The sequence below is a fragment of the Myiozetetes cayanensis genome, unplaced genomic scaffold, assembly GCF_022539395.1.
Source record: "Myiozetetes cayanensis isolate MyiCay16 unplaced genomic scaffold, myiCay2020 scf5-8, whole genome shotgun sequence".
Lineage (NCBI taxonomy): Eukaryota > Metazoa > Chordata > Aves > Passeriformes > Tyrannidae > Myiozetetes > Myiozetetes cayanensis.
Window position 1 is genome coordinate 43,569,451 of NW_026087742.1, and position 14,781 is coordinate 43,584,231.

General features: G+C 43.4%; 1 protein-coding gene across 1 annotated transcript; it reads left to right on the top strand.

Annotated features, from left to right (window-relative positions):
- Window positions 1-1,739: 1,739 nt before the first annotated feature.
- IL17D (interleukin 17D) lies at window positions 1,740-14,530 on the top strand. The gene is given in 3 exon segments (XM_050333813.1): window positions 1,740-1,874; window positions 1,968-2,275; window positions 11,278-14,530. Coding segments are annotated over 3 exon segments (759 nt in total). The 3' UTR covers window positions 11,594-14,530.
- Window positions 14,531-14,781: the final 251 nt, after the last annotated feature.

Below are 14,781 nucleotides of genomic sequence, written 5' to 3' on the forward strand. Positions count from 1 at the left end.
TAATGTACAGAATTAGAATATTGTCTAGATAAAATTCAAAGCCTTAAATTCACTGGCAATTTAATGCTTGTGCCACTGTTTTCTCTTCATCTGCTCTGATTTTTTGAGGCAGACCTCTCCCAGAGAGGCCAATATAGAGGAAGTGCATAAAGTCATTTTGCAAAACCAAGTGTGACATCCTTACGCTACTCAGAAAGCATTGAGAAAAGATACTGGTTTATCGTGGGAAGAGTAATACAAAAAGATCTGTTGTGATAAATATTTACCAGGCCAGGTGCAGCGCAGAGCTCAGGAGTTAGACTGGACTGAGTTCAATGGAATCTGCCTTGCCCCAGTCTCTCACCTGAGGATAAGACTGCAAAGGAAAGTTTTTAATTCAGTTTTAAACACTCCTTCATGAGAGTCAAAACCTGATTCAAATTCCACACAGTTCAAGATTAAGATATCATAAGTGATACTGACCTGTGATGCATACAGTACCAAAATCACTAAAAATCATAGTTAGACTTAACTCAATGACTTTTCAAAAACCATGAAATCAAGTCATTTCATTATGAATGCCAGTTCATTCTGTTTCAATTCCAGACTGATTGGTGAAGCTGATGTCTTGTATTTCTGTGGTACAAAGCTGGGGTTTCTCAGTCCTTGTATGATTTATGATTCCCATTTTCCCGCATTCCTGATTAGTATTTTCATATTAACTATCCTTTCACTAAATGCCTCAATAGATATACAGGGCTTTAATGTAGCACATGAAATATTTTATTCAAGTGATAAATTCTCAAGGCTGTTTTTAATGCAGACCAGTTCAGTGGACCACATCTTTTCTGACCCAAAGTGCTACAGATGCTTATTTTTGTGGGTTGTACCAGAGATGATAAATCCATTGCATTGTGTGTTTTTAAAAGTACCAGCAAGCCAGCACAGAATAGATGGAGAAGTCATTAGAGGTGAGACTCACCTCAACCTCATCTAGATGTGTATCATCATGCAAATTTCTCACCTGAAGCGGCTCTTCTTCCGGTGAGCAGAGTGATACTGCAGTGGGTGTCTGCCACAGGCCACCTGAGCAGGAGGAACTGGCGAATCAGGTGGTCCACAGACAGCTCCAAGTGGCCTCACCTTTGCCAGCCCCAGTCTTCATGTGGGACATCAACCACCCCAGTGCCTGCTGGAGAAACAACACAGCAGGGATGTTTCTGGAGAGATGCACCAGAGGTGCTGCCAAGTCGCAGATTCCAGACCCCTACGAGGGACAGTGCCAATTGCTCTAAAGTGACTGGGAGAGCCCGGGCTGCAGCGGTCCCTTCCCCAGCTGCAGTCACACAGGCAAGGCTGGGCTACTTCCAGCTGCAAATCCCAACGTTTTTTCACATCAGCCCTTTGGCTCTGACTGGGCCAAGTGCCCCTGGCTCTGCCTCACTCTCGAGCCCTGGACGCCAAGTGTCCCGGCGGGGCCGAATAGATCCCAGCTCTGCCCGTGCCGCGGGCAGCGGGAGCAGAGGGGAGCAGCGGGGCAGAGGGAGCGCTCGGCTGCCGACGGCACCCGCGGGAGCGCCGGGCCTGGCCGTGCCCGGGCCGGCTGCTGTGGGCGGACCGAGCCCGGCCGTGCCCACGGGGCTGTCCAGGGCCGGGGGCAGCGCGGCGGGGAGCGGGACCGGCCCGCGCCCTGCGTCGAGCCCTCGCCGCCTCTCCGTGAGCGCCGCCGAACATGTTCCTGGCAGGCGAGGCCAGGGGAGATGCAGTGAGGCGCGGGGCACTTTTCCAACAGCTCCTCCGCCGGGAGAGCCAGTGGCACGGCGCGGCGCCGCGTCCCGCCGCCTTTCGCGGCTCCCTCGAGGAGGAGCAGCCCGGCCGCCATGCAGCGAGGCAGGGTAAGGGCTGCGGGCTGCGGGCCGGGGGCTGCGGGGCGCGGGCGGTGCCGGCGGGTCGCGGTCCCGTCCCCGCTGACGGCGCCGTCGTTGCAGGTGCGGGCGGCGGCGGCGCTGCTGGCGCTGCTCTGCTTGGCGCTGCTCCCGCTCCGCGCACAGCCCGCCAGGGCGCACAGGCAGCGGCCGGCGCGGACCCGGAGCTGCGGAGAGCGGCCCGAGGAGCTGCTGGAGCAGCTGTACGGGCGGCTGGCGGCGGGCATGCTCAGCGCCTTCCACCACACCCTGCAGCCCGAGCCGCCGGGCCGCCAGCACAACGCCAGCTGCCCCGCCGGGGGACGCCCGGCCGCCGACAAGAGGGTCCGGCTCCCCGTCAACCTGCGCAGCGCATCGCCCTGGGCTTACAGGTGACTGCGGGAGCCGCGGGAAGGGAGGGTCCGGCTGCCTCAAGGGGACCTGGCGGGCTGAAGGGAGCCTGGCCGGTGTCCCCCTGTGGGAGCGGCAGCAGCGCCGGGATCCTCCGGCTCGCCCCGCGCGGTGCCCGGGGGATGATCGGGGAGGCGAGGGGTGAGCGCGGCACCGAGCAGCAACCGGGAGGAAAGGTGCTAAAGTAGACGTCTAGGTAAGGCGATGTAAGGTAATTGAGTAAAATCAGCTTATCTGACGGATACGTCTAATGGGCAGAAAGATAAACGAATGAGGTGGAGTGAGCCGTGAGATGGAGCTCACACCCACCCGGGAGCCAAGATCACCCCTCAGAAAGTTGCTTGGGCAAATTGTCATATGTGAAGTTCACTCAGAATCACCACTAAGGAAGCACATCCTGACTCTGTAGCAGCCCAAGGGGAGCTCAGTTCTTTTCCTGAGATGTGACTCCAGACACTCTGGTGTTTCTAAAATACATGAGTATACTCTGTGTTCATGTTACATACAGGCAGAGCCATATCTTCCACTTACCAAACACTCCCAAGGGATTGCTGTCCAGTTTACTGTAGAAGCGTAGGCAAGGAATGAGTACGGCAATATTCTGCATTGTGTTTTCAGCCTATGCTTTGCAAACCTCCTTCCCCTGAGGTGGAACAGAGGCTGACAGACTATTTTTAAGTGGGCATGAAAATAACTTAGTAAAGCAAATTTGAATTTAGGCTACTTAATACACAAACCAAGGGTCTGCACTTCTAGAGGGAGCTATGGAAAAGCTTGGAAACCACTTAGCTAGAACACTAAACCCACTGTGTGATCACATTCTCAGAAGACTATCAAACCTTCTGGTGGTTTGTTTTAGTAAGACTAACAGAACTGACTAACTAACTAACTAACTCTGTTTTCACCTTTCTGTAAAGACACTGCAGACAACATGAAGGTAAAACATGCCCAAACTTAAAAGGAACTGACTTTCTTGCTACTTTCTGTGTGTTGTCCTTCCCATATGCTTTCATGCAGTTACTGTGTATTCAGCAAGCAAATATCTCCTTGTTAGCAGTCTCCAATAAACATTTATTCTGTGGCATGGGTTCTGCCCACTTTTAGTTTAAGAAGTAATCCTACTGAGAGAAAAAATGGTTTATTTGCTCAGTAAGTTTTTCATAAACAAAGTATTTTTAGTAATACATTTTCTCTAAGCAGACTGAGAATTTTTAAGCTACCTAAGCGTGCACAAAGCAAGTATGATGAATGAAACACCTACTATTAGGCTTAGGTACTTTTTAGGGTGGTTTTGATAAATACTAGTGCTATCAGAAAATTGTTCTTCTGATTTGAAAACAGTGCCTTCCATGCTTACATCTCGTTAGGCAGGTGTTTATTTTCAGTTGAGCCTCTGAATAGGTTTATTTCTTAACAGAGAACCAGCTGCTTTTTGGGGCTTGGCTTACAGAAGTTTATTAAGAAGCTGTAAATACCCTGTTTTTTCATCAGAACATTTTCAAACAGACCACTAACCATTCGCATAGAAGTAACATGATGAAATCTCCAAGCTGGGAATTTTGAAAGATCACAGTGGGGGAAAAAAAAAGTATACCATTAAAAGCAAAATCCAAAAATATGTTTAGGGGAAAAACTGTTTCTCTAGGGTGAAGAAAACTGAGCACACGGTCCAGTTAACAGATCCCATTTACAATTTTTTTTTGGTGACTGTGGTTTTAGTGTATCATTAGTGTGCCGTGAGACACCAACAGACATCGCAACATTTGTAATGAAAGTGTAAAAATAAGATTGCTAACGTGCATTAGCTCTTCCAACCTTCTATCTCATAGATTTTGAAGCTGGATGTGAAGATCTGTTTTGTTCTACAGTCTTTACCCGAGTACTCTGCTGCTTGTAATTCTTCTGCTCAGATGACTGTTCAGTTCAAGTCAACAGAAATTTTTTCATATCAACATTTATGAGAAAGAATCAAATATATTACTTAGAGATCTGTTCACCCCCTCTGCATTGCCTGTATCCCAACTTGCCATTCTAAGTGTGGAAGAATTAGGTTTGACCGGCTTAAATCTCAGATAATCCATGTGTGGCTTCTTTCCTTGTCTTTGTTCTGTGCTAACTATTTATTTTCCATTACTTGATCTTTTGATTTGGTTATGTAAAAATCAAGACTTACATCATTTTTGGCTTGTTGCAACCCAGAGGTTGTACAGGGGCTGTACATGGATTGCACCACAGATCCATCTGGTCCCCAATCCTGCTGCTAGCAGCAACCAACAGGTGGTATTTAAAGCAAAAGTTAGCAGAAAAGTATTCATCTGTCTGATACTGAAATTCCACCCTGACGGCCACAGGAGATCAGTATATAACTCAGGGCACAAAGTTTAATCACATGAATCGCTCTTTACTCTGCAGAGCTATAAAGAGACAGCAGAGTTCCCTGAAGGCAGTTAGGCATGTTGGATTTGTTCAGCAGTTCAGGAAGATGGTCTAAAAATTACCCCTTTTTAAAAAAAAAAAAAAAAGCAGACACCATCAGCTCTGCCATGAAATCATCATTTCATGAAATCCATCAGGCTGTGTACCAGTTTGTGGCACCCATCCAGGAGCTGCTTGTCCTTTTTAGCAGCATTACTAAATGGACAGTCAAGGATATCCAGAAAGCCTGCTTGTACAAGGAGGTTCTGGCAAGGGTCATGGTCCTTGGCTACTCCTATGGTTCAGAGTTGCTTAAATAGAATTAGTGATATGGGTTGGCCTACAAAACCCTGCCAACAGCATAGGATGGGTGCTGCTTGTTAAAATTTACAGAAGCCATAATCAGGGTGAATCTTTACCAATGCAAGCTCAGATCTGGAAGTGCACAGACAAGTTTCTCATGGACAAGAATGATTATAAAAAGGATTAATTTTAAATGCATGTCTAAATGTTTGCAGGATCTGATATTAAAGCTCAGAGTAACAGATGGAAAATCTGATCCCACTGAAGTCAACAGCACTTTTATGGGTAGTGTTAATTTGTGATTCCATTCTTGGGGCTGCAGAGCATAGGTACCATTCATTAATCAGCTCTACACATCATTTCTATTTTTATTTTCTCTTTTCTTAAGGTTATAATAACAATCATAGCCAGTTTGTAGGAATACATTTAAAGTCTTCTGCAAACACTCCTCTACGTGACTTTAGCAAAAGTACTTTATGTGTATTCAAGAAGTCATTCACGTTTCTGAATTTCCAAATCCCATGTCTTCTCTGTCTGCCTCTGGGGCCTAATCCTGTGTTTACTAAGGGTTATTTACAGAGATTTAACTTTTATTGTTAGTGTTGCTCTGATCATGAAATCCCACATCATCCACTCCCTTCCTCAAACATTGCCCAGCTTGTTTTTTCTGATTTTCAAAAACCAGTTTCAGTTTATAAGCATCCCTGTTTTAGTGTTCATTTACATAAAATCTTAATAAAAGTAATACAGACAAGTCTTTTTTTACTGGTGAAAGCCAAGCTTGTGTGCAGTGTGTTTGAAAAAGAGGTCTTTCCTTTAAATAATACTCCAGTGGTTTTCTAGAAGCTTATCCAAGACATTTTCCAGGATTTAACAGTACTGTGTGGCACAGTGTGCATATCCCAAAGACACAACCAGGGGAAAGAATTCAAGGGGTCACAGAACTGCCATCCTTTTCAGTTGAGTACAAGTTTGTACAACTCTTCAGAAAATCAGTTATAGCATTAGGCTACTCTTTGCAAGCACTGTAGTTACTACCTGTATATAAAACAAACTAAGAATAATGTGAACAAAAGAACACCTGCTATAGGGAAATAAATGTCTTGCCAAGAGGGAAAAAAGTTATTAGCTCTTAATCCCATAAGTATTTTGGAGTGTGAAGGAAGGGGATGATGATCTGCTTATTAGACTTCTGATAACATCCAGCTGTTAGCCCAGTGTTAACACTCATTTTCTGAAGAGTCTGCTGGCTGCCCCAGCACAGCATCTCACTCCCTGGAGTCAGAAGCTTGGAAACTATGAAGCAATAATATTATTAAAAATACTACATGTGAAAGTAGCAGTACAGGACAAGACAGATTAAGTCTCTGCAAGGGTTTTACTTCTGACAGAGACTTTTGTCTTGAGTTTCCAGGCTTAGAACGTAAACGGCAGGAAGTTTGTTTTTCACTGGGATCCCTCAAAGCACTCGTAGGGTCATAAGGAAAAGCAGCCTAGTCACACTTCATTAGCAGTTCCAGTTCAGCACAAACCTGCTTCTTGTTCCAGCAGACCGAAACAGAGCAGCGCAGCAGAGCTCCCTGCTCCTGTTGCTCGTGAATTGGGAGCGCTGGTGAGGCAGAGTTAGCCTTATATACCAGTGACCTGAGTTCACAGCACAAGGGCAATCCTCACAAAAATGTCTGGGCTGTCTAGTTTGCAGCAGTGGCCACAGTAAATGACACGAGGCTGCAGGGGACAGCTGGATGCCAGTGATAAATTGCACTTCTCTGGTCCTCTGCCACTCTTCCCAGCTGCATCCATCCCAGCTGGGTGTATCTTACCCTACATGTAGGAAAGAGTCAGTGGGAACTTGGAGCATGTGTTTTGTCTGGTTAGTTAACCTGATGAAAAATTCTCTGTTCTGGAAGATATAAAAACATGACTTTTAAGTGCTTGGAGTAATGGAAAGGCATCAGACCAAAGCAGCTGAGGCAGTGGTCATTATCTGCACAGAGTGGTGTTGTTCCACACATGCAAACAGAGGAAGTAGGTCACACAATTGCATTTTTCCAACTGGGTCACTTGTGTTTCTCAGTGTTTCGGACCCAAGTAGGTCTGGGCTGCCTGGAAAGATAAAAATAAGGGGCTTTAGTTGTATGGCTTTGCCAAACAGGTTTGTGCTGAAAATGCAAAACCTTGGATATGGCTCCAAATTGTAGTGACATTTGAGTTAAGCTATTTATTTCAGGAGGCATTACTTACATCCTTCAGCCTTAAAGTTCTGGTCTGGATGCAAAATCGCATCTATATTTTCAATCCATCATCTTTCCAATTCCCCACATGATGGAGTAGAGGTGTCTACATCAAACTTAGTAATACAAGAGATTTTTTGCCTTGGAGAGTATAAAACCATGCCACAATCAGACCATCCTTCCAAAAAAAAAAAAACACCTCAGTTTATACTTGACTTTCACCATGTGGGAATTTGGAGGGGAAAGTTTGTTGTAGACCATGATTCCAGTGTTCTTCTGATACCAGTGAAAACTCTTATGTCTGCATGCAGAAGCATGTTCATGCTTTCCAGTAACATCATAAACCAGGTGCTAGAGATAATACAGTAGAGGAAATACCAATGACTTGACATATGGTGTGTTTAACAATCCACCACTGAAACTACTCACACTTGAGTTTGAAATGGGAATGTATCACAGTAGAAAGGCCTGTATTCCCCTTTCTTCCCTTCTGCTGGCTACCAGACATTTATTTCACATTGGTGTGAGATCCTGTAACATGAAGGTATTTCCTGGGGAAAGTAAACAAGTATAAATGAAACAGAGAAGCTTTGCAAAAAATATCTGCAACATCACCGGTGTCTGGCTACAAGAGAACTGGACAGGTTTGTCTGTGAGGAAAACAAATTCTTTAAGTATATATGTGTCTGTGTATATATATATATATACATACATATATATATATATATATAGGCCATTATATATACATTTTAAATGTCTCTTTTCTTTGATGACAGGATAATCAAGTTTGTGTTTGGCCAAAGCTGTGATTCCAAGTTTCCTTTAACCTGATAAACAGATGATAATTCTGGAAAAGGCAGCTCCCCTATGCCCCCATCGACATCTGCTTGTCCCCACTGGCTTTTGGTGTAGATGTCTGTGCACATGTGGCAAGATACACACAGCTTTCGATGAAGTTACTTTTCAGTTGAATGAGTTCTTTGATCAGTCCTGTGACCAGAAAAACATCGGCATCAACCCAGGGGCGGGTGTGAGAGGGAGAGCCAGGCTGCTTGTTTTTGCAAGTACAGATTTTGTTGACTAGTAGTGACTGCAATCACAGCAGAATCACAGAATTATGCTGCCTCTTCCACAGCTGAAACCTCTTCTCACCTAAGAGATGACCTGAAAAGATAAAAGGCTAACACTTTGATGCCCACGGAAGTGCTGCAAACCCTGAGAAGTACAATTTAGAGATCACTTTAAATCTATTAAAATTTAAGATCACTTTAAGCTCTGTTAAGAGATCTCACCTGAAGCACTGCATCCAGCCCTGGGACCCCACCATAAGATGGAGTAAGTTCAGGGGAGGGCCACGAAGATGCTCTAAAGGATGGAGACCTTCTATGAAGACAGACTGGGAGCCTTCAGTATCTAAAGGGGGCCTAAATAGGGCTGGAAAGGGCAGGTAGTGAAAGGAAAAGGAGTAATGGCTCCAAACTGAAAGAGGATAGGTTTAGATCAGACATTGGGAAGAATTAGGAAGGGAGGGTGGTGAGGCACTGGCACAGACTGCCCAGGGAAGCTGTGGCTGCTGCATCCCAGGAAGTGTCCAAGGCCAGGTTGGATGGGGCTTTGAGCAGCCTGACCTACTGGAAGGTGATCCTGCCCCTGGCAGCAAGGTTTGAACTAGATGATCTTTAAGGTCCCTTCCAACCTAAACCATTTTGTGATTCTATGGTTCTATTGTGGTTTTCAAAATCAGTTATTTTAAAATGGCTGTGGGAAGGAGGTATTGTATACTCAGTAGTTTGTTTTATCCCATAAATAATTATCTTGATGACAGGTATTTGATTCCTTTTTGTTATGCAGTTGCCTTACTTCATCTACTGCATGGTGGTTCTATCCTAATCCCAAGCAGAGGATGGCTTAAAACCCAGTGCAAGAATTTTTACTGTTCTTGCAGCAATTCATGATAGACATTACAGGCTTGACCATTCCCTCTGGTATCAAATCTTTTTTACTCAATTTTTTATCCTCAGCTGCTGTGATTTACCACCCAAACATGGGAAATGATTGCTTTAGTTTTCAAGAAAAAAAATGCTCCACTTCACTGTCAGGAAAATCTACCAAGTAAAGAGGTAGCAAAGTATTGCAACGGAGCCTCTGGGCAGGCTGGGGTTCTCTGCTGGAGCTTTTTAAGAATGGGCTGGACAAACATGGGCAAATACATCTGAGCTTGCCCCATGGAGTCATAGGTGACCTCTTTATGTGTCTTCATGCTCTCTCTATGCCAGTATCAGCCCCCACTTCTGCTGTGCACTGTATGTACATCTGACCACGTATGGTGTGAAAGTAGGAGCAGGGGAAAGGGCAGAAAAGGTTTTCCTGTTATCTGACAGGTGTGCTCACGATAACATGTGTGAGGTCAGCATCCTCCCAAAGCAGGGATGGGCCCTGAGGGAGGAGCACTGGCTGTATTTCTGGGCTGAATGCTTCTCCAGCCAAAGACAGCCGTCATCTCTCCCCAGCTGGACAGCAGAACCAGTGCTGAAGCAGGGCTAGTTCTGCAATGGTGTTACAGAAGGTTATCTAGAGGAAACCTGAAGGTGCAAAGAGCATAGTGGTAGGCATAGAAGTTAATGGTATTTTTAAAAATCCTCATTTTCTGGAGGTGCAAACGTATTTTCTAGAATAATGGCACACAATTCTAATAATGTACAAGTTACAGCCATGCCTGGTATCTAATTCCAGGATAAGCAGGAAAAGTGGGTAAAGAACAAAGCAACAAAAGCACCACAACAAGCAGTGTGGCTACACAATCCAGTACTGTACTCTGCTGTGCACTTAGTCTTTTATTTCATAAAACAAGCAGACTTTATCAGCCTTTACTATCCTTGCTAAAAGCAATGGCTATAGGTCAGCCAGGATCTGTGTGACTTGAGACCATAGTATCATATCTTTGTTTCTGCACCCAACAACATCCAGAGAGGAATGATAGAACTTGGGCTTTGCTGATCCAAGCTTTACTTAGAATCATAGAACCCTTAAGGCTGGAAAAGACCTTTGAGATTATTGAGTCCGACCTTTGACCGATCACCACCTTGTCAACTAAACCACAGCACTAAGTGCCATGTCCAGTTGCTTCATGAACACCTCCAGGGATGGTGATCCCACCTCCCTGGGCAGTCCATTCCATTGCTTGACAACCCTTTCTGTGCAGGAATTCTTCCTGATGTCCAACCTGAAGCTTAGTTTAAAAGCTTTGCACCTGCTAATAAGGAATTTCTAGAGATAGGGAATTAATAAGCAAAAAGAAATGGCCAAACAACAAATGGTGAAACAACAAAAAATAGAGGCTATACTTCTGAAGCTTTGAGGCAATGCTTTACTTCAAAATATAGCAGGCAAGGGCAGACAAAACACTGACATTGCAGTTTATCTCAATGTGGGCATGAAAATATTACTTTTCGCTGGATAGAGGAAGAGACAAAGGCGAATTAGAGAAAGAAATATAGAGTTCTGCTTTCTGCACCTTTATAACTCCAAGAATAGTAGGGAGGCAAAATCTATTGCAGAAATAATAGTACAATTTAATTCTACTAAAATTATTAATTTTTAAAATGTCATGTCATGGCTTTAACAAAATAATGTTAACAAGGATTTGTACTAATTTTTGAAGAACTTGAGGCAGATCAAATGCCCAAGTGTCCTTTTTAATGCTCTATTTACCCATTCAGTTCAAACCACAAAACTTATTCTTCTTAACCCCCCCCAATCTCATAGTTCAGAAAGCCAAATGTTTCATACTTCTGTGTGCACTGTAGGACCTGATCAGTTCTGTTAGTTGTGCATGGTCTCTTCTTTACACGTTACAAATAAGAAGCCAGACAGCAATAGCCACAGCTATTTTTTCTGGAAAAGACAACAAAAATATGATACAATTATTATAATGAAATAAGAACAACAACAATAACAACAACATTATATAACTCCAAAGGAATATAACTATTTTTAGATGTACTAACGGATCTTTATTTGCTTCCCTGTAGAATTTCCTATGATCCCACGAGATATCCCAAATACATTCCTGAAGCATACTGTCTGTGCAAAGGCTGCCTCATGGGGATCTTTGGGGAGGAGAATTTCCACTTCCGCAGCACCCCTGTGTACATGCCGACCGTCATCCTGCGCCGCACGCCCTCCTGTGCCGGGGGCCGCTACGTCTACACAGAGGATTACATCACCATCCCAGTGGGCTGCACCTGTGTGCCTGAGCCAGAAAAGGAGGCCGAAAGCGTAAATTCCAGCATAGATAAGCAAGAGGTGAAGCTGCTGGTGAGCCAGAACAAGCCCTCGTCAGAATGAAGAAGGTACTGGGAGTCGTGTCACAGTACTGGCCTCACATTCACATTTCATCACCTCGGGAAACTGTGACACGGCAGCAAACACATTGACTTGCCCTCTTTTTGTGCTTACAGTTATTTCAGTTATAAGATGGAAAGTTGTGTCCTGTCACTCAGATCATTAGAGATGGCGAATCATATGAAGAACTTCTTTAGTTCATGTACTCCTGTTTAGTGAACCTGTTGAGTTCATTGTTGCAAATTCCAAAGTAGCCTTTTTTCTTTTTCTTAGAGCAGAACATTTTATCCTTGCTTATTCACAGTAAATTTTAGATGACGTAATTGTAAGACATGTTAGCTATTATTATAGCAGGCTGCTGGTTGTAGATATTTTTAAAGAATCTCTTATACTCTAAGTTCCCTTATATAAAAATCACATAGTGCCGGACATGTGCCCAATCAGCAGTTAAAAGGATGATTTCTCAGGCTGAGAAAGCTTTCCTTTACATTGTATAAACTCCAGGCAGTGTTCTTGGCCGTTACATCTTTGGTTATTTATACACTACAGCAAGGAAACCTTTGCTGAGTTAGAGTTATTAATGAAACAATATTCTATGTGTTTGCTATTTTTAAACTTGCCAAATTGCTAAGGGTACAAAAGTGTTGAGAAAAACATGTTAGAATACTGTAAAACTGCAGCAGACTTTTCTGATGTGGACTAAATCTGATTACACAGAAAATACCTGTTAGAAAAAACACACTTTGGGTCCCAAGAATTCTGTATTAGATTTCATCCATCACTAACTGCTTAACTGTTTCTTGTGATAAAACTGTACCTGTGCAGTTGAAAGGCCAAAACTTTTTTCATGTTAGGAGAGGAAATTGTCTATTAAAACATAAGTACAGAGGACAGGGTCCATCTCAAGTACACTGCAGAAGAGTAAGCAGGCTAGGTCTTAACTTCTAGATGCTATAAGCAGTTACTGAGGTGAGTCCCAGTCAATCCAAACAATGTATACAATTACTGTTAATCGGTTTTCCCTATGCCGCATGTAACAATCACCTGCAAGAGCTGCTAGTCTGCGGAAGCACCATCTTCCATCTGTGCAGCTTACTACTGGAAACCCTGGATACACAAAAATTTGCATTTCCAGAACAAGAGACTGAATGTTGACTCAGTTTAGTGAGTAAGAATCAGGAACAACCAGGCATGCCTTGCACAAACATAATTCCTCAGAGGGCCACACTTGCCAAAACTGATCAACTTCTGAATGCACAGCAGAGAGTTATCTTTTTACTGTTGAATGACCTTGACTGCAATATTTTTACAGAATAGACATCACATGCAGCAATGCATTTGCTACTTCAAGAATCTCAAAACTGGCCTTTAATTCATAGTGGAGAGAACGAACCCCTACACTACACAAACACACACTTCTTTGGAGTGTTGTTGGATGAAGAAGGGCAAGAGTACAAGCTAATCAGAATTAACAAGTTAAACAGAGAATGGAAGTCATACGACAACTACTTATCTTGGTGCACAGTTATGGACTGTGCTCTCTATGACCCAGTCTAGCATAACAGTATTTTTACAATGCAATTTGTGTAACTTCGTACAAAGCCTAAAATAGCTTAATGAATAAAAGATTCACTTCATGATGTCAGATTGAAGATTGTAACTGTGTCTTTTGTGCAGATGCTTCTCCTCAATGCTACGTGTCTTTAGATCTGTGTTTCCTCAAATTGTGATGCTTTTATCTCAAGGGAATCCTCAAAGGAGAGTTCAAACAAGGTCATAAAGTGTTTATACTACTCAGAGAACAGCTAATTGCCTAGCTGCGGCCAGTAATTAGAGGTAGTTACCTGTTCCCTAGAGAATGTAAATACTTGCAGCAGTTACAACCACTTTTCCTTCCTCCTAACGTGGAAGAACTTCTCACCCTCTAAGCAGAGGGAAATGGTAATCAGAGGGGCTCAAAAGGGAGACAGACCCACAAAACTGGAGAAACATTTCATTGGATGATGTTTCTGCAGCCTGTCATCTTAGGGTTTGTGAGGTTTTTCTCCACACACACTTCAGGCAGGGTGAAGATGGACCTTCAGACTCCACAGCATAGAAAGCGAAGTCTTCACCATAAAAGGCAGCAAAATGACCCCAAACAACAACAACAAAATGTCAAACCATGCAGCATTTAACATGTAGTAAATACTCAGAGGGGCTACCAGCTAAAACTCTGGCTAAACACTGCCCTCCATCAGAACTCATCTATCTGCCCACACGCTTTTCTTATACAAATTTGTCTGCAACTAATTAGTTATGAGAGCACATGGATATATTTGCATGATGTGGAGGAAAAAAAAAAATCTCTCTTTTTTGTTGCAATTCTTGTGCTGCAAGGATTAATTTATTGGAGTAATTTTGAGGTTTTCAAGTAACTAGAGCATGTTCTTGGAATTTCTGGGAGTTGCAAACTAAGATCAGGTAAATGGAACATGATCAGTTTCTCCAATCCATCCAGTAAAACAAATGCTTTGGCTTACATAGAGCTACAGAAACTGGATGACAGAAAGTACTACAGAACTGCAAAATCTCAGTGGATCAATAGAATGAGTATGTTGGCGGCAACCTTCTTGTCACACTGCAGCAAGTGCAGGAAACTTCCCGTGGTTACAAGCATCTTCATGTTATCTTGTTCAGAAGCCCGTTTTCCTTCTTTAATCTTTACCCTCTTCTGTGACAGACTTTTTAGCTGAGCCACTTTGCCTCCTGATCCAGCTTTCCAGTTAGGTGTCTCTCAAAATCTGTGTTTATGTTTTAGCACGAGCAACTGTTTGATAGTTTGTTAGTGAACAACTGTTTGTTAATACTTAATGTCAAGAACTATTATCTACATAAACATTTGTTGATCTTCAAAATACCCTTCCATCTATTCTTTCTCTCCACATTACTCATGTTGAAAAGGTTGAGTATTAAATGTAGTTTGCATTTGTTTGGAATTGTTTTTTTTTTTAATGAGGTCATCACATCATGGATTTATATCGGTTTCACTTCAAATGTGGTGTGACATTTTCCAGCTTCTAGCCCTCTGGTTACAGCTGCTGCAGCCTTGCCTTTAATTTGCATGGGGGGAGGGAGGGTTCATTGGAGTTGCTTCAAGGCTTCACAAACTCTTGACAGAAGGCAGGCATGAAATGCCTCACTGAACCAAC